The sequence below is a fragment of the Haliaeetus leucocephalus genome, unplaced genomic scaffold, assembly GCF_000737465.1.
Source record: "Haliaeetus leucocephalus isolate CR32 unplaced genomic scaffold, Haliaeetus_leucocephalus-4.0 Scaffold555, whole genome shotgun sequence".
In the NCBI taxonomy this organism is placed as follows: Eukaryota; Metazoa; Chordata; class Aves; order Accipitriformes; family Accipitridae; genus Haliaeetus; species Haliaeetus leucocephalus.
The window spans coordinates 2,447,604-2,464,073 of NW_010972991.1; the positions used below are offsets into that span (position 1 = coordinate 2,447,604).

The 16,470-nt window shown below is 37.7% G+C and overlaps 1 protein-coding gene across 2 annotated transcripts in view; it reads left to right on the forward strand.

Annotated features, from left to right (window-relative positions):
- ZFAT (zinc finger and AT hook domain containing) overlaps nt 1–15,266 on the forward strand; it is a 101,411-nt gene extending 86,145 nt beyond the window's left edge. For both annotated transcript variants that reach the window (XM_010576898.1, XM_010576899.1), the window contains 2 exons: nt 800–930; nt 14,067–15,266. In XM_010576898.1, coding sequence (XP_010575200.1) covers nt 800–930; nt 14,067–14,306 — 371 coding nt within the window. In that variant the 3' untranslated portion in view covers nt 14,307–15,266. The remainder of the gene's footprint in view (nt 1–799; nt 931–14,066) is intronic.
- The last annotated feature ends 1,204 nt before the right edge of the window (nt 15,267–16,470 follow it).

Sequence of the window (16,470 nt, forward strand, 5' to 3'; positions counted from 1 at the left end):
ACTGACAGTTTCTTTCCCTTTCTGACATATCTCATGCTTACACTAGGCATGTGGGAATGGTGGGCCACAGGAGGGGAATTTGTATTCCTGCATAACAAAAAACATTTTCCAGCATCCAAATCATTCCTTTATACACTTCAGGATATTTTTTTTTTTTTTTTTGTAAACTTGCCTTTCCTTTGGCAGGGCTACACACATCAAGAGAATTTTAAAAAAAAGGGCAAACATGTACTGATCCCATACTTATAAAATGGTAAGCATGGGCTCTCTCAAGGAATTAACTTTTCCCTTCAGCACATTAGTGATAAGAGTACTTCTTTTGCGTTGAGGGGTATTGAAGATGGCTGGACAGATGGTAAACACAGGTTTGTAATATATCAAATAGCTGTTGTGGTTATAGGTATAGAGTTCAGGTTCTGTTTAAGCTGAATGTCTGGCAAATACATATTTGGATTTGTCAAGTCTTGCAGCTTCCTAATTTACAGTTACTGCTATGAGTTGTACTTATTGCTTGTTTATTCAATGTATTTTTTTAGATCTCTTTCAAACAGGCATAAAAATGATCAGTGTGGCTTCAGTTGCGGATTCACGCATTCCTCAGGCAAATTTGTTTTGTGAATACTTTCCTGCCATAGATCTATTATTAAGGTGTCATGTTATTGAGCTATTTGAAATTTATAAACAGCACTGTGAGTCAGGGTTAAGGCAGGAGGGGAAGGAGTGCCTGTAGCACTTAGATTCGCATACCCTTAGAGCTGTTTTACTGTAATGATCTTATGATTACTGTCTTTCTGATAAGGTGAAAGACTTGATCCAACAGCTGTAAACATCCTGCAGCAAATCATTGAGTTGGGTTCAGAAACCCATGATGCCACTGCAGTTGCTTCTGTAGTTACCATGGCACCTGGCACTGTGACAGTGGTAAAGCAGGTAAGAGCTCTTTTCTTCTCTTAAACAGCTATATTTAATTTTCATACATTTATTGTGAAATGAGTATTATTTTGCAAGGGATAAATTTTGAATGACCATGCAAGACACATATAGAATTTTTCCTAAACTCATTTTTTACTATGTTGTGTGTATGTGTGTTTATATGCCCACACACATACGTTTATACATATTTACACATATATGTTTATATATACAAAATGCATACATTTTTGCATTGTGTAAAATATGAATGAACAAATACACAAATATTAGGGGGGGGGTGAAAATACAGCTTTTTTTCTAGCAGGTATTTTCAGGCTTTTAAAAATAACATACCTACATTGTGTGTGGGCACTTAGTTCCATTGTCGTCTAAAAGATTCAGGAGGTCCTTGGCACGGCATTCATCCAGATACAGAAGAGCATGAAAGCATGTTGCTTGTGCAGAACTGTGCGTGCTCTGCAACCGTAGTGCTGTAGAACCGTACCCGTTGTCGTTAGTCTTTGCAGGGCTGTCCTGTGGCTGAAGTTTGACAGACTTGTGGGGTCCTAAAGTCATGTACCCTGCAGACAAATGAGACCTCCTCAGTCTGAGTTCACACTGGCTTTTTAATGAGGGTTGCAACACAAGTGATTTGCAGGCGTGTAACAGCTCTGAGAAGAATATTGCAGGTGCTCCTTACAACAGCTGTTTATGTGAGACAAAAGTCAGCATGGCCACCCACATTTGAGATAAATAAAGAAAAATGCAATTGAGTTGTAGTTGGTTGAAAAGATCTGTAGTTAATTTTGTTGTTACCAGGGAAATTGTGCAAGACCAGGAGATGTAGATCAAAAAAAAAAACAAACAAACAGGTATAAGATTGATTGTTCATTTCAGGCTTTTGCATGAATTCTCTTTCCAGAAAAACAGTGGATTCAACTGATAATTAAGTGATGTAATTTGTGGTAGGAATGTATGTATATTTTTCCTGAAGTTTGGTACTGCACATTTTTTGCTAACAATATTTGCAATGTACAGCATTACTAAAGCACTTCAGAAATTAAGAATAATAAGATATACAAAATCAACAAGTAAAAGGAAATAATTTTCAATTTGAGGTGGCTATTGAATGCAAATATCAAGACTTTTGCTGAGTATTTCTTCCTCACAGGTGTCTGCTAACTTTGTTGCTGACATTTTACATTTCTCCTCACAGTGTTCTCCAAGCTCCACTTGTTCCTCCTGTTTCATGATAGCTCTCTGCCTATCCCTTTTCCCATTCTGTTCATTGATTGATTGGGGTCTCTGCGCTCAATGTGGTTGATAGGTGAGGGAAGGAAAGTACCTGAGAAGTCTTAAATTCCTGAAGTGTTTCAGTAACTCCTTTTATTTAAATGAACCAAAACTCTGATTGTTCTGAGTGCTAGAACTAACTTTTGAGTTCAGTGGTTTTCTGTAGTGTTGTGAACGTTGAATTCATGAGTGCTCCATAGAAGTGGGAATTCTATAGCCTGTGAAGGCAGTATTTGGATAATTCCTAAACTTGCTGCCCAAATGTCAGGGAGACAAGGCGGAATGTAAAGAGAAAGCATTTTGAGATGTTCTTTTGCAATACTTAACAGGTATTTTAATTAGAGACCACATGAGAGTTTGGGGTTTTTTTTGAAGAATAACAGATCCAAACTTGGAAACTAATTCAGTCATTAAAGAGAAGAGACATTTTAGTCCTGTTATGTGCAAGTTTCAAAACAACTTAACAGTAGAGTCACTGCCAACATGCATGCTGTGCTAAACGTATGACCTATTCAAGGGTTGAATGCAGTATTAGCCATTGGTGTTTGTCTATGCTGTCTGTCAATATTACTGAAACCTGTTCTTCCCTTAAAAATGCATCTTTTGAGGCCCTTCTACTAAAAGAGTAGGAGAAAGTGACTGTTGTACTAGCAGCTGCCAAGGAGAAACTGCGTTTTGATATTTGAATGTTAAACTTTAAAAATACATAATTAAAAAAATTCAGTGATTCCTCCTCCTCCAAGTATTAAATCTGATCAATGTCTGATTCATCTTAAAATCTATTGTCTTCCTTGTTAGACCATCTGAATTTGCTGATACCTTTTTGTAAGTAAATGTTTATATTCCAAATTAATTTTCTTCCTCACTTTTTAATCCATATTTCTAGCCTTTTAAGTTTACAAGCTGCTAAGCATTGATCACTTCTTTTTCCCTTGCCTTGTATACATCAATGACTCTCAGTGGTCTGATGTCAAACTGTTACAAGCTCCACTCTTATATCAAACCAAATATTGGATTCTCAGAGCACAGAATCTCTTTGCTGCTTTTCTTTTTTGTTTTCTTCCCCTCAGCTTTAGAATCTTGTTAATATAAAATGCCTTCTTTCCCCTAACTTGAAGTTGCACAGAAGCAAAATCAGTGAAGAATTTAAGTACATCTCAAGCTGAGTGATCTTGTGCTACCTCTGTTTACGCTGGATTTTACTAATGCCTTACTTTGATGCTTGAAGCACTGTTCCTCTATTAACACGTTTCTTGAGTGTCCTGGAATGCCTACTCATTTCTTTCTCTAGTAGCCTCAGTGACTTTTCACTTTGTATGTGCACAAGTGTGCAGATCTGTGATTTCCCAGGGGAGAATCAGAATCAGCTACTGACAGCTGACTGACTGCATAGTTACCTTTAGTGGGCTTTATGGAAGCAGAGCAAGGACCAAAGGAGGTCTGTAGATGATGACGCTTATTTCTTTTTTAAATTTTTCTCCTTTCATTTTTCTTTTTTAATTTTTTCTCTTTTAATTTTCTATATAAATCAGTGTTTTATCAGAGTCTGTTTGATCTGTTATACAGCTTTAGTTATTTTCCAGTTCTTGTCTTCCCACCAGAAGATTGCTTCAGAATTACAGCCACACCCATTTTTCATTTGAGGCAAAGAAGTCTTTAAATGGTATTAACGTCACTGTAATCCACTCCTATTCAGAATTGCGAGCTTTTCTTCTTTCTTCAATACTGAATTGCCTTCTGTGGGATATCACTCATTTGTACCTACGACTTTGTCAGGTTTTAATTATGCCGAGTTCCTAATTGTTAACCTTGAAGTGATCTTAAAACATATTCATATTTCACTTTCCTATTGGAAAATTTATTCCACACTTTGTTCTGTGACCTTCAGCTTCTCTTGTGGATTGTGAGACAAAAAATTCATTCAGGATGTCAGCAATATATCAGCATCATCTGTCACTGAATTTCCACTCTTGTTCTTTAATGGCCTCACTGAGTCCTTGCTTAGCAGCTTGGTTCCATTTTTTTCCCTTAACAGCATTTATTGTAGTTGTTCTGATATTTATGCAGTTATGTTGGTTTTTTTCTTCTTCTCTAAGGACATACATTATCCAGTTTTTTCATCAGTTCTTAGCTTCATATCTCATTTTTACCTAGCCCTTGCAAGTTGCCTTCATATTTCTAAATTTGCACCAAGAAATTTCTTCTAAATCCTAAATTATTAGAATGTTTTAAAAGTATTTTTTGCTGTAAATGTTACACTATATTGTTGCTATCTTTGTCTCCCATTTCCTCCCTGGAACTTTCTCCCACAGCTGTCGTCTTCCTTACTTTTCACCCATAAAAGTGTCATTCACACTTGATCGTTAAAATTAGGTGTGAATCCAGATGTATCTATCAGGAATGCTGCCATCTTCATGCTTCAGCATTTCCCCTAACCTGTGTCCTCAGATACCTTCAGTGTGCAGTACTTGTAGTGTTTCAGGATAATGCAAGACTTTTGCCTGCAGAAACAAACTCTGTCTTTAACCATAAGTCCTTCTCAGCATATTGCAAGATGACCAGTGTATTAGATCTGACTGGTACATTTTTAAAATTGTTTTCTACTAAGTCACAAGACAGAAAGGATACCATGTTTGAGGTGTTCTTCTATTAAATTACTCTTCTGGGTTGCATGTAGTCTTCTTGCAAGTATCTTAAATCATGAGTACACATTATAATGGAGGTGAAATCAAGATCAGATTGTCTATTCAAAGCCCCCAGCTCCTGAATTGGGTGTTGAGAAGAAAAAAACTTCAGTTCTGACTTTGGAAACTTCATATTTTTTGTTCATAGGAATGATTTTATAAGAGAAGACACTTTGACAACATAGCAATAACCAATCCCAGCCTGAATCGGGATTCAGCTTATGATTTTAAACCCCCAAAATGCAAAGGTAGCCCTATTTAGCTTGGATTATGATTGGGAAATAGGAATTGTTGTTGGCTCTGATAGTGTCATGTGTGTGAGGCCTTTCAAAGTTTGTGTCTGGAGCTTGAAACAACTTCACCTCAGTCTTGCCTGAGAATCAGCACAGTAACCTGTTATCAAAGTTAAACATTTCTGGTGTCTAATTTGGGAGAAATCTTGTTGAAGACAGATGAAAACATACAACTGCTAAGGAATGTAGTACACACCAAAATGCCCAAGAAAAAGAGTTAATAATATGAAGTTTTACCAGTATGATCTGAGATTGGCAAAAATACACACTGAAGCTTTGATCACAGCATGGCAGGAGAAATGTATCCTTGTCAGTTTGAGTCCTTTTCAGTTACTGGTGATCAGTCTGGATCTCTTTCTGACAGAGGTAATGAAGGTATTTCTTTATGGCATGGTATTTGAGTTGTTCTGCACTGCTTAAAGACCAAAAAAAGTAACAAGGTAGGGAAAAGGTGAGAGCAAAGAGTGCTAACTTTGAAGAATATCTGGGAAAGCGGCTAATAAATTCTTATAAAAGGCAGGAAATATCATTCATAGTGGATGGTAAACACAGACAAGAAATTAGGGAGAAAGCAGTTTTGTGGCAACAGCATATAGCAAGGTGGAGGGACTGAAAATGTAAAAAAAGTCACTTTACTTTCTGCGTATTTGATTCTCTGTGTCCTATTACAGATATACTTTTGCCCTTATGCCTTAGGGTAGAGATAATTAATTTGGGTTTTTGTTTATTTTGCTAGCAGAGGCTGTTCAGTCCAGTATTTATATAGGTGTACTATTTTCCTAGCTCACATGCTGAATATAAAGGCAGGATTGGAGGAGGAGCAGTCATGCCAGTATCACAGCCACCCTTGATTTACAGTGCCTGCAGGTCTATGTTCAAACACTTGTTTTTCACACAATATACCTGTATGTAGACTCGAACAGAGAGAGAGAGAGTGTTTAACTACAAACTACCTTGATGTATAGTTATTTCTTTCAGTTAGCATATATATCACATAAGGTTATTAAATGATCCTGAAGAAGTCTGTTCCAAGTTAAACATTTGCTTGATTTAAATACTGAGTTTCTTGTGAAGAAACATTTCCCCACTTTCAACCACTTAGCTAAAATGGTTGTCCAAGCCATCATTATTTTATGCTAGTTAACTCTGATAGACCTTTTTCTGACATTCACTGATTACGTTTTGCCCCTTTTGTATTCTTGCAGAAAAATTCAAAGATTATTTTTCTCTGCCCCTCTTGCATCACTCTCTCTTATTCTGTTCACTTGATGTTCCTTTTTTGCCATATCAAACAAAACCTTGTTTTCATTTCCAAGGCTTTTTACTCCTTTCTGACTTAGTGTCCCATTTCTCATTAGCTGTAAAGATTTTGACTCCTGCCTTTGCTCAGTCCATAAAGATTTCATTGCTCAATACTTTTTTTAAACAAGTTTCTTAATGCCTTCTTCCATATTGTGCTTAGTTATGTGGATTTTTAATGAAGAGCAATTTGTACCTCATTGTCTTCTCTCAATTACTCTTCAAAAATATGATAACAGTAATTATCTGTGGTTAGGCTATTGGTATATTGATACTAATGTCTGTCACACAAAACTAACACTGTCTCATTTATGTTGTACTCCCCCACCTCCCTTTGTCTGTGTCTGCTTACTGTCTCTTGTTTTATATTGAAATTGTAAGGCCTTTGGGGCATGAAGTACTTTTTGCATGTAGCATACCTGATACAATCCAGGTCCTGTTCCAAAGCACTACACTAATATTAACAATAAACAGCAGTAACTGGCTGTTGAATTCTTTCTCTTTTTCTCCCATTCAGAAATAAGAGACAGGACTGATGTTCTTACTACCTCTGCATCTTGGAGTGTAGGGTTAACTCTATTCCTGAAAAGCATAGTAACCTATTTTCAACCCAGACTTCTATATAATTTGCTCTGAAGAGTAGGTATATCAACTGTTTCACTAACTAAGGAGATCTTTATCAAACTTAAGAAAACACTGGCTTTCCATGCATTTCACCCTTTATTTTAGTTCCTTTCATCCTTTTACTCTGTGATCTCTTCAGGCTCCAGTAAAATCCCGCCATGGTAACGGTCACTTTCTTCAAAGTGACAGCGGTAGCAATGCACAGCAAAGATTACACATCAGCTTGAAGCTGATCAGAGAACAGAATTTTATAGTGTAACACATCTTCAAAAAATAAATATCTAATTATATTAGCATGGCTGTCCTGTCAAAGGCTACTGCACGTTTGTCATAGTTTAAACCCAGCCAGCAACAAAGCGCCACGAAGCTGTTCACTCACTCCTCCCCCCTGTTGGGATGATGAGCAGAAAATAAAAAGAAAAGCTCATGGGTTGAGACAAGGACAGGGAGGGATCACTCACCACTTATGGTCACGGGCAAAAGACAGGCTCAACTTGGGGAAGAAACAAAATCAATTTAATTTACTACCAACCAAATAAAAACCAAGGATAATGAGAAGTAAAACCAAACCTTAGAACACCTTCCCCCTACCCCTCCGTCCTTCCCGGCTCAACTCCACTCCTGATTTACGGGGAATGGGGGTTGGGGTCAGCTCACCACACGTTGTCTCTGCCGCTCCTTCCTCCTCAGGGGGAGGACTCCGCACTCTTCCCCCGCTCCAGCGTGGGGTCCCTCCCACGAGAGACAGTCCTTCATGGACTTCTCCAACGTGAGTCCTTCCCACGGGCTGCAGTTCTTCATGAACTGCTCCAGCGTGGGTCCTTTCCCCAGGCCTCAGCCCTTCAGTCCCAGCCTGCTCCAGCGCGGGCTTTCCCAGGGAGCGGCGGCCATCTCGTGGGGCATCCATCCCCCTGCTCCGGCGTGGGCTCCTCTCTCCCCGGGCTGCAGGGGGGCATCTGCTCCCCCGCTCCCCTCCGTGGGCTGGGGGGGGACAGCCTGCCGTCTGGTCTCACCAGGGGCTGCGGGGGCATCCCCTCCTCCCCGCCTTCCTCACTGACCTCAGGATCTGCAGAGGGGTTCCTCTCACATTGCAATCTCCCCCCACCACAGCAGGTTCACCTTCTTAAATCTGTTCTCCCAGAGGCGCTACCACCATCACTGATGGGCTTGGCCTTGGCCAGAGGTGGGTCCGAGGAAGTTCAGCAGCTTCTCACAGGAGCCGGCCCTGTGGCCCCCTCCCCCGCTACCAAAACCGCGCCATACAAACCCAAAACAATGTTGTACTTCAGGAACACACCTTATATTTCAATCTGGCTCTGATTTGTGTCTACATAATGCTGTGTGCTGGTGTTCATCTAGAAAATTTGCCAATATATGGAGTTTATATATATAGGTTGATTGTCAAGTTTGTGGTTGCTTTAGGACATGGAACAATCTGATGCTTAACATGACGGTACCAGCAAAGGAAAGTTATAACTGGGGCTCATGGCCCTGTTTTCTCAGCCTTTGTGGAGATCTTGTCATCTGTGTAACATACAGAAAAAGTCTCACATCAAGATTACTATCCTGTTAGAGCTCTTGAAATGATGACAGCGTTGCCATACTTCCTCAGAAGAAAATCTGGTGCTACAACTTTTTGCCAGCTGCGTGAAGTTGCCAGTCACAGTCTCCCTGTCAGGATATATTCAGCCAGCCAATTGCTAAAACTTTTTAAAAATCTACATCACCGGTATGAAGATTTGTTTGCCACCTTGCATTTTTTATTTTATGCAAAGCAAGTCTTTCACATTCAAGTCTCTTATTATTCTGAAGCTATTGTGCACCAGATTGTTTTGTAGCTCATTATAGAGGTTCATATGATCAAATTATAGTGTTTTTTGTGTGTGTCAGTGTGTGTTTTTCACGCAGTGTATCTATAGGTAAACTAGAACTGAGAGAGAGAGAGAGAGAGAGAGTTCAAATTATTCAAATGGCACTGAACAAAATGATAGAGACAGTCCCATAGGCACCAATGTAAGCTGGCACATCGCATATTCAGGTGCTCTCTGTGATCTAGAATGCTTATATTTACTTTTACTTTTAATCCTTTCTGTAGTATTGTGTATATTTTCTTACTGTGGTGTCTTATGATATAAATAGGAGCATCTGTAACCTAGTAAAACGTTTTGAAATCCTGCAGGATCTCTGTGATTAACTTTTGTTCTTCATGGTAAACTGAAAGGCAGCATTCAATCTGAAATCAAGGGAGAGTTTCTGTAGAGGATTTTGGGTCAAGCCCAGCAAGACTGTTTTAAACTCTATGGACCTGCAACTCCTGCTGACTTAAAAGAATATTGAAGATATTCATTATTTCTCAGGATGAGTTCTATAATAAGAAAGCAGCTTTAGCACCTTACTGCAAAAATTTTTTTACTCCTTTTCAGGGAAGAAGTTTATTTTCCTTAATGGCTTGAATTAATTTCTCTCAAATTAAAAAAGACTTCCTTGTTTTGAGAGAAAGATTCCTCTAAGAGATACCCATTTTTAATGTCACTTACATGTATTTGGATGGTCCTTGGATATTTAAATTAAGAACATTTATAATTTAGAAATGTTGAGCTTCTTATGAAGACATGGGGGTGATAGTCCCATTGGCCTTTGTGAGAGACACATTTAGCTAGTGAAGAATATTTATGCAGGTACTGAATTGATTTAATATGCCAGCTGTGTGTGGCTTCAGCTTCTTGCTGTCATTCTTTAGCAAAGGATAAGCAGCCAGATGCTTTTCAGCTGGCTCTCAAACAGAAAAGAGGTCTTGGATGCTACTCTTCAAAAGATTTCAGACGCCAATAAAAAGAATTGAGTGTAGTGACTTCATTCATTCTGATGGCAGCTGTCCCACTGTTTCATCAATTTGAGGGGTGTAAATTAACGTTTTGAGATTATTCCCTGTGGAACAATCTAATAGGAACCAAGCAGAAGCATGTAAACATTGAACTGATTTGAAATGTAAATATCCAAAATAATGTGGTGATTTGTCAAACTAAAAGGATTACAGATAGCTGTCCAAGAAAGATACTGGAAGCTAGAAACACCAGAAATAAGGGCATTAGTCTTCTTTACCCTGCATGACAAGGGTAATAAAACCACATCGATAAAGTCAGGTAGGGAGGTTAAATTAACTTTCTTTATTGGCCATTTTCATTTCAAAAGCATATAAAACTGAATAAGTATTAGATTGCTGCTATTGAATTGAATGAGATTCTGGTTTCATTTCATTTTTGTGTCAACTGTGCTTTATTTATTTTCCTTTCTTCGTTATTTATGTACACTCACAAAACTATATTTAAAATTATTTATGAGTTTTGGTTTAGAGTGACTAAAGTGAGACTATATGAGATCCTTCTCAGACTGTGTTGTGCATTCTTGCAGCTCTTAGCAAATGTAGTGTAATTTTTCTGGCCTGAGGCATGTTGTCAGAGGATTGTGTGTAGCTCGCTACCACAGGAGAAGTTAGTGTATAATACATAGTTAGAGGGACAAATTTTAAACACCACTATTTGTGTATTTGTTTGAGGATGTCTAGCATCAAGGACTGTAATTGTGAGCTGATTCATAACAAGCTGGGAGATTTTAATTATCTAACATTTATAACTGCAGCTTCCTATCTGAATTTGCTAGTGATTAGACTTTTGTCCACCTATTATGATCTTCATTAGTAGACCTTGTGTATGTCCTTTCCTTTCACACAGTAGCTGACAATGGAGCAGGTAGCCTCAGGAAAGTGGAGAGGGCAGTTACGAAAAGGGAGTCCTGTGTATGAATTCACCAAATTCCTATTGCTTTCAGTAGGACTTAGGGTTTCTTTAATAAATAAAAAAAAAAAAAAAAAGGGGGTGCATGGAGAAGAACAAGAGAAGGAAGTTAACAGTGCTAAGTTTCTTTTCATGATTAGCTCCTTGCTTTTCGAAGAGAGGCTCAAGCTTCCGTTAGTAAAGGGTACTTCGGTGATACCCATATTTTGTGACAACATAAATTAGTTTTTCTGAGGGTGGTTGCAAATTTTATTGTGTCAAGACAAGCATCCAGCATCATTCACTTTCGTAGGATGTTGAACTTGAGCTTCAGCAGGAACTGTTTAATGTAACTTTCAGTTAAAATGTTCAGATATGATTAGTAAAAGAAACAGAATGTAGAAAGGACTTCAGCCCATTGCTGTAGTTTTATCCCTATAATCTGAATCCTGTGCAACAAAGCCAGAGGCATCATCAGTAGGTACGATTGTGCTGTTGCGTTAAGGTCAGTGACAACGGCAAGATTCTCTTTAGATGTTAAATCTTTCACCAGATAAAAACCACATATATTTCATCAATATATTACAGGCATACTGACTCTGGGACCTCTGAATAATTTAACACCTGAACATACTTGTTATTGTTCAAGAAAAAGCTTTGTATAGCCTGATGAATTGAGTGGAAGGTCAAAGTGATATGAAGTCCTAAGGGGTTTGTGCGTCTCTGAAACCTTCATCTGACAGATATTTTAAACACGAAATGAAAAAGTTAAAAGAAACGTCAGTGTACAAGAATGAGAATGGTTACTTAGGGGAGAAAAAAAAAAGAAATTAGAAAAGAGCATCAGGAAAACAAATAGAGGAATTCTTTTTCTCCTTGCTGGTCTCTAAGGAGTCGAACACAGGCTTGGAATATTTGCTGTAGTTCTTCCCTTCTGTTCCTGCTCCCCTCTTAAGCAACAATACTGATCTTAATCATATTTTCTTGAAGTTGATTGTTCCAATACTGCTGTTTACAAAACAATGTTATATTGTCATGGTTTAAGCCCAGTCAGCAGCTAAGCACCACGCAGCCGCTCACTCACTTCCCTCCCCACCTGGTGGGATGGGGGAGAAAATCAGGAAAAGAAGTAAAACTCGTGGGTTGAGATAAGAACAGTTTAATAGAACAGAAAAGAAGAAACTAATAATGATAATGATAACACTAATAACATGACAACAGTAATAATAAAAGGATTAGAATATACAAATGATGCACAGTGCGATTGCTCACCACCCGCCGATCGACGCCCAGTTAGTCCCCGCGCAGCGATCCCCCCACCCCCGCTCCCTCCAGTTTCTATACTAGATGTGACGTCCCATGGTATGGAATACCCCGTTGGCCAGTTTGGGTCAGCTGTGTCCCCTCCCAACTTCTTGTGCCCCTCCAGCCTTCTTGCTGGCTGGGCATGAGAAGCTCAAAAATCCTTGACTTTAGACTAATCATTACTTAGCAACAACTGAAAACATCAGTATGTTATAAACATTCTTCTCATACCTAGCTCAAAAACATAGCACTGTACCAGCTACTAGGAAGACAATTAACTCTATCCCAGCTGAAACCAGGACACATATAAATGAGAACTGGAAAAGAACTTTTGAATCAGCTTCTAATTAAAAAAATAGCCCCTTTCTAATTTGCATAATTTAGATTCCACACTTTATAGTATCTACCATGTTTGACCTATTCTTTTTAAGAGTGCTTACGAGTTCAGTGCTGTGAAGAGCACACCATGTGCTGCTGTGAGATACAAGGGTACACTGAGATCCAGTAAACTGATGTCTATCAATCCTTTGTTCTTTTCTTATTACACTTCGTATGGTTATTGGAAGTACCATGGAGTTTTGCCTTCCATCATAAAATGTAGGTGAGCCAGCAATTCTGTCTTCGTTTCCTGTTGTTTGTGTAAGTGGACAATTTATAGATGGACTTGATGATATGAAAAAAGTACTTGTTGTAGAGAATGTGACCTCCTACAAATTCAATTGGCTACTTTCTTACAGTGAGAAATAAACATGATTTATCTCTGGAAGCTTGCTTCATAAAACATTTGCTAAGCCTAAATGAAGGAGAAATAGGCCTTAATAAAAACAACCCATTTTCTGAAAAAAGAAGGAAGAGAGGATTTGATTAACTGCATGTTGCATTTGCAGGTGGGTTGGCATTTATGATCCAGCAAATAAAACAGCTCTCTTCAATGAACACAGGGAGTGGTATTGTACTGAAAATAGCTATCAAGTGCCTGTGCATATATCTTGCATACCAAAAAAATTGCTATTTCATTCTTTCCTCAAAAGTACATTATTTTATCACTAACACTTGAGAAGAATGCATTTCCTCCACATGACTTACAGTTTTCTGATGTGTTTTTACTGGCCTGGAGTACTTTGCATAGGAATTTTGTATGGATCTGGCAAAGAATTAAGATTTGTTCTTCAATTCTGGTAAGTACTGTATTTTAATAGTTGATGGACAGCTGTTTGAATTCTTTGAAATTCAATACCAAATTGTGTTGGTTTTTTTTTTCTTTTTGACAAGAAGCAAAATGTTCCATAAAAAATCTTTTATTTTCAGTTGTTTCTGTCACTGTCCTTTCAATAATGTAAAAATTGCTGCCTCACAAACAGTAGGTCTTAGGAATCTATTACAGTAATATTTACATTTCACAGTTTTCTAATAAAAGTCATTAAGGTTTACAATGAAATTTTTCTTCCATGAGCAATAGGTTGGCTAGGAAAAAAAAAGAAGAAAAAGAAAGCAATGGGTACAGTAGATGTTTTTTCTGTGGTTTTCGATGGATTCTCATCTCAGTGCTGCTGGAGGAATTGTTTGGCTTCAGATTTATTTAAGTAAGAGCGGTTTTGAATGAATGACTGCTGAGAGATTAAAGCCGTCTCCAAAGACCTATGTTCCTGGTACTTTACAGGTCTCTGTGCATGTAACCGACATGCTGTGTTACTGCTTTCAGTATTCTGTCTAGCTATACACTTATTAATCAGAAGTGCTCACAACAAGTTTTCTGTAAAACTGACATTTTCTTTCAAAACTATCTGATTTCTAATTTCTGTGCTGTATTTCCATTAATCATCACACTACTGGGTACTTACTGGAAAGGTGAAATTTCTGTAACCTCTTCAATTTCTCCTTAGGTAAAAGAAGAGGAGCAGTCAGCCAATCACACTTTGATGATTCAAGAGACACTGCAGCAGGCTTCAGTGGAGCTGTCTGAACAGCATCACCTGGTAGTCTCATCAGATGAAGTGGAGGGAATTGAGACGGTGACTGTCTATACGCAGGGTGGTGAGGCTTCAGAATTCATAGTTTATGTTCAGGAAGCTATGCAGCCTGTAGAAGAACAAACTGTGGAACAATCTGTGCAGGAGCTCTAGAGAACAGTGTTCAAAGGAGATGGCTACTTGATTTGCCAAAGCCAAAAGTTTGGGGGTTTTTTCCTAACCAAAAGCAAGCAAGCCGACACATTTTCAGTTAATTTGTGAAGCGAGACCTTGTTACTAGATAGTGATCTGACTGGATGGATTGTATCAGTAACTTAGGCATACTGTGTACAAAATCTTCTCAGACTTTTTTCTAAAAAATGTTTATACTTTGAGGAAAAAATATTCTTCCCTTCTTAAAAGATCTCTCACTTGATTCCTGTAAATCCCCACAAATATTGTCTGTTCAAAACTGTGTTATCCCACAATAATAAAACACCTATAAAGGTAGCTAGAATGTCTAGAAAAGTCCATAAATCCCATTTCATACATACTTAATATGTGCTTGGAATTGACTGGAAGCAGAGTTGTTTTTCCTTTAAATTTGAAGGGCTTCTTATTTCTGAGTACATGCTTAGAATGTGTTTGCCGAGTTGTGGATCTAACCCAAGCAAAGGCTCAAGACTTTAATTAGAAACATACCGCAGATGGACTGTAGTTTGTACTTGTGAGATGATCCTTTGAGTTTGGAAGGTATTTAAAGCCATATATGATAATTCTGGGTACCAGAATCCCACTGGATAAATACATGTCCAGTACCATGTGATGAAACCAAATCTGTCAAATCAATGAAATATTCTTTTGTTTTTAAGGAAAAAAATTATATTCAAATGTTTTGCAAATGCTATAAAAGATGTATGTTCATATGTTTTAAACAGACATACTTGTAAATATGATTGTGTGAAAGAACATGTACAAAAAACTTAAGTAAATATTGACAAGAATCTAGATATTCTTAATTATGCATGTATATAGTTCCAGACTTTTGTTCATGAATCTTGAATTGTTTCTGATTTACTATTTTTAAATTTGAGCTATAAAAGTTATTAATAACAAAATTGTCATGTTTTCTTCTAATGCTCTGATTTAAGTGTTGGCTTCCTTTTACAGCTAAGTAAAAAATGCTGTTTTGCATTGACTCTGATAAATTATTCCTCCAGTTAGTAGTGTCTAATCAAGAAAGTAGCATAATGAAGTCTAGGCGGACCTTTTTATGTGATTGAACTTATTTATGGGAATTCTGGGTAGAAAAGTGGAAAAAGCTTTTGACTAAGTGTAGTGAGTTGGTTGTCTGCCTCTTCTATATCTGCTGGGTTCTATTAATGCTATACAAAATCAGACTGCAAACATTCAGTGGTAGCTTCTCCCGTAACTGTGGTGATAGGGAATTTAAATTGGTTAATGAAAAAGAACTGAAAATCATTCAACTTTGGCAGTAGCTACGTTTCCTCTGGTTTAATCATGAAAGTGCACAAGAAGCCCCTGGGGTGTTACATTGTAGGATGGAGACCTTTTTGCCATTTGGTGTAACTGGCTGGAGCTGGTCACAAATGTCAGTGTTGATTTCTCATATGTTCAGTAAACTTGACTAGAATAAGCCATGAAGTGTTTAGTAACATTTGCAGTGTGATAGAAACTGGTGCACCAAATGCATCAACTTGATTAATCTGTATAACAAACTTTGGTTTTTGTAATTACTGGTTAAAATTCAGTGTTGATTTGCAAGAATAATGCTTTGTATTATCTGAAAGAGAAGAAAGTGGTCTCAAAAAGTTTTCTCAGAATTTATTGAAATATTCAAGGCCCACTTGCTGTTAAACCACATTTGGAAGAGCATCATGTTCATATGTGGCAACATCTATGTTCTTAATGTAAAACCGTTCTGAATCACTTCAACAATGTATTGTATTATTATCTGACAGAGAGAGGGCCACGGAAAACTATTTTGCTATGCATCACTCAAGAATTATTAAGTAAATTATTTCCAGATAGACTCAGTACTTATGTTTATGAGAGGTACGTCTGTATTTGGAGGGAAGGTTTTGGGGTTGGTTTATTTTAATTCCAGTATATCATGGCCATGCATATGTACTGTAATTTAAGGCTTGATTTATAATTGATGAGTTATATCACATTTTCCTACACTAAAGCATAAATATTTTTGTGAATTTTCTGTATCCTTTTTTTTTTTATTTTAGAAATACTTTTCAATTCAGGTCTTTTCTTAAGTTCCAGGTTTTTTCCCAACTCTGCTTGGAAACACAATGGTTGGAAACAT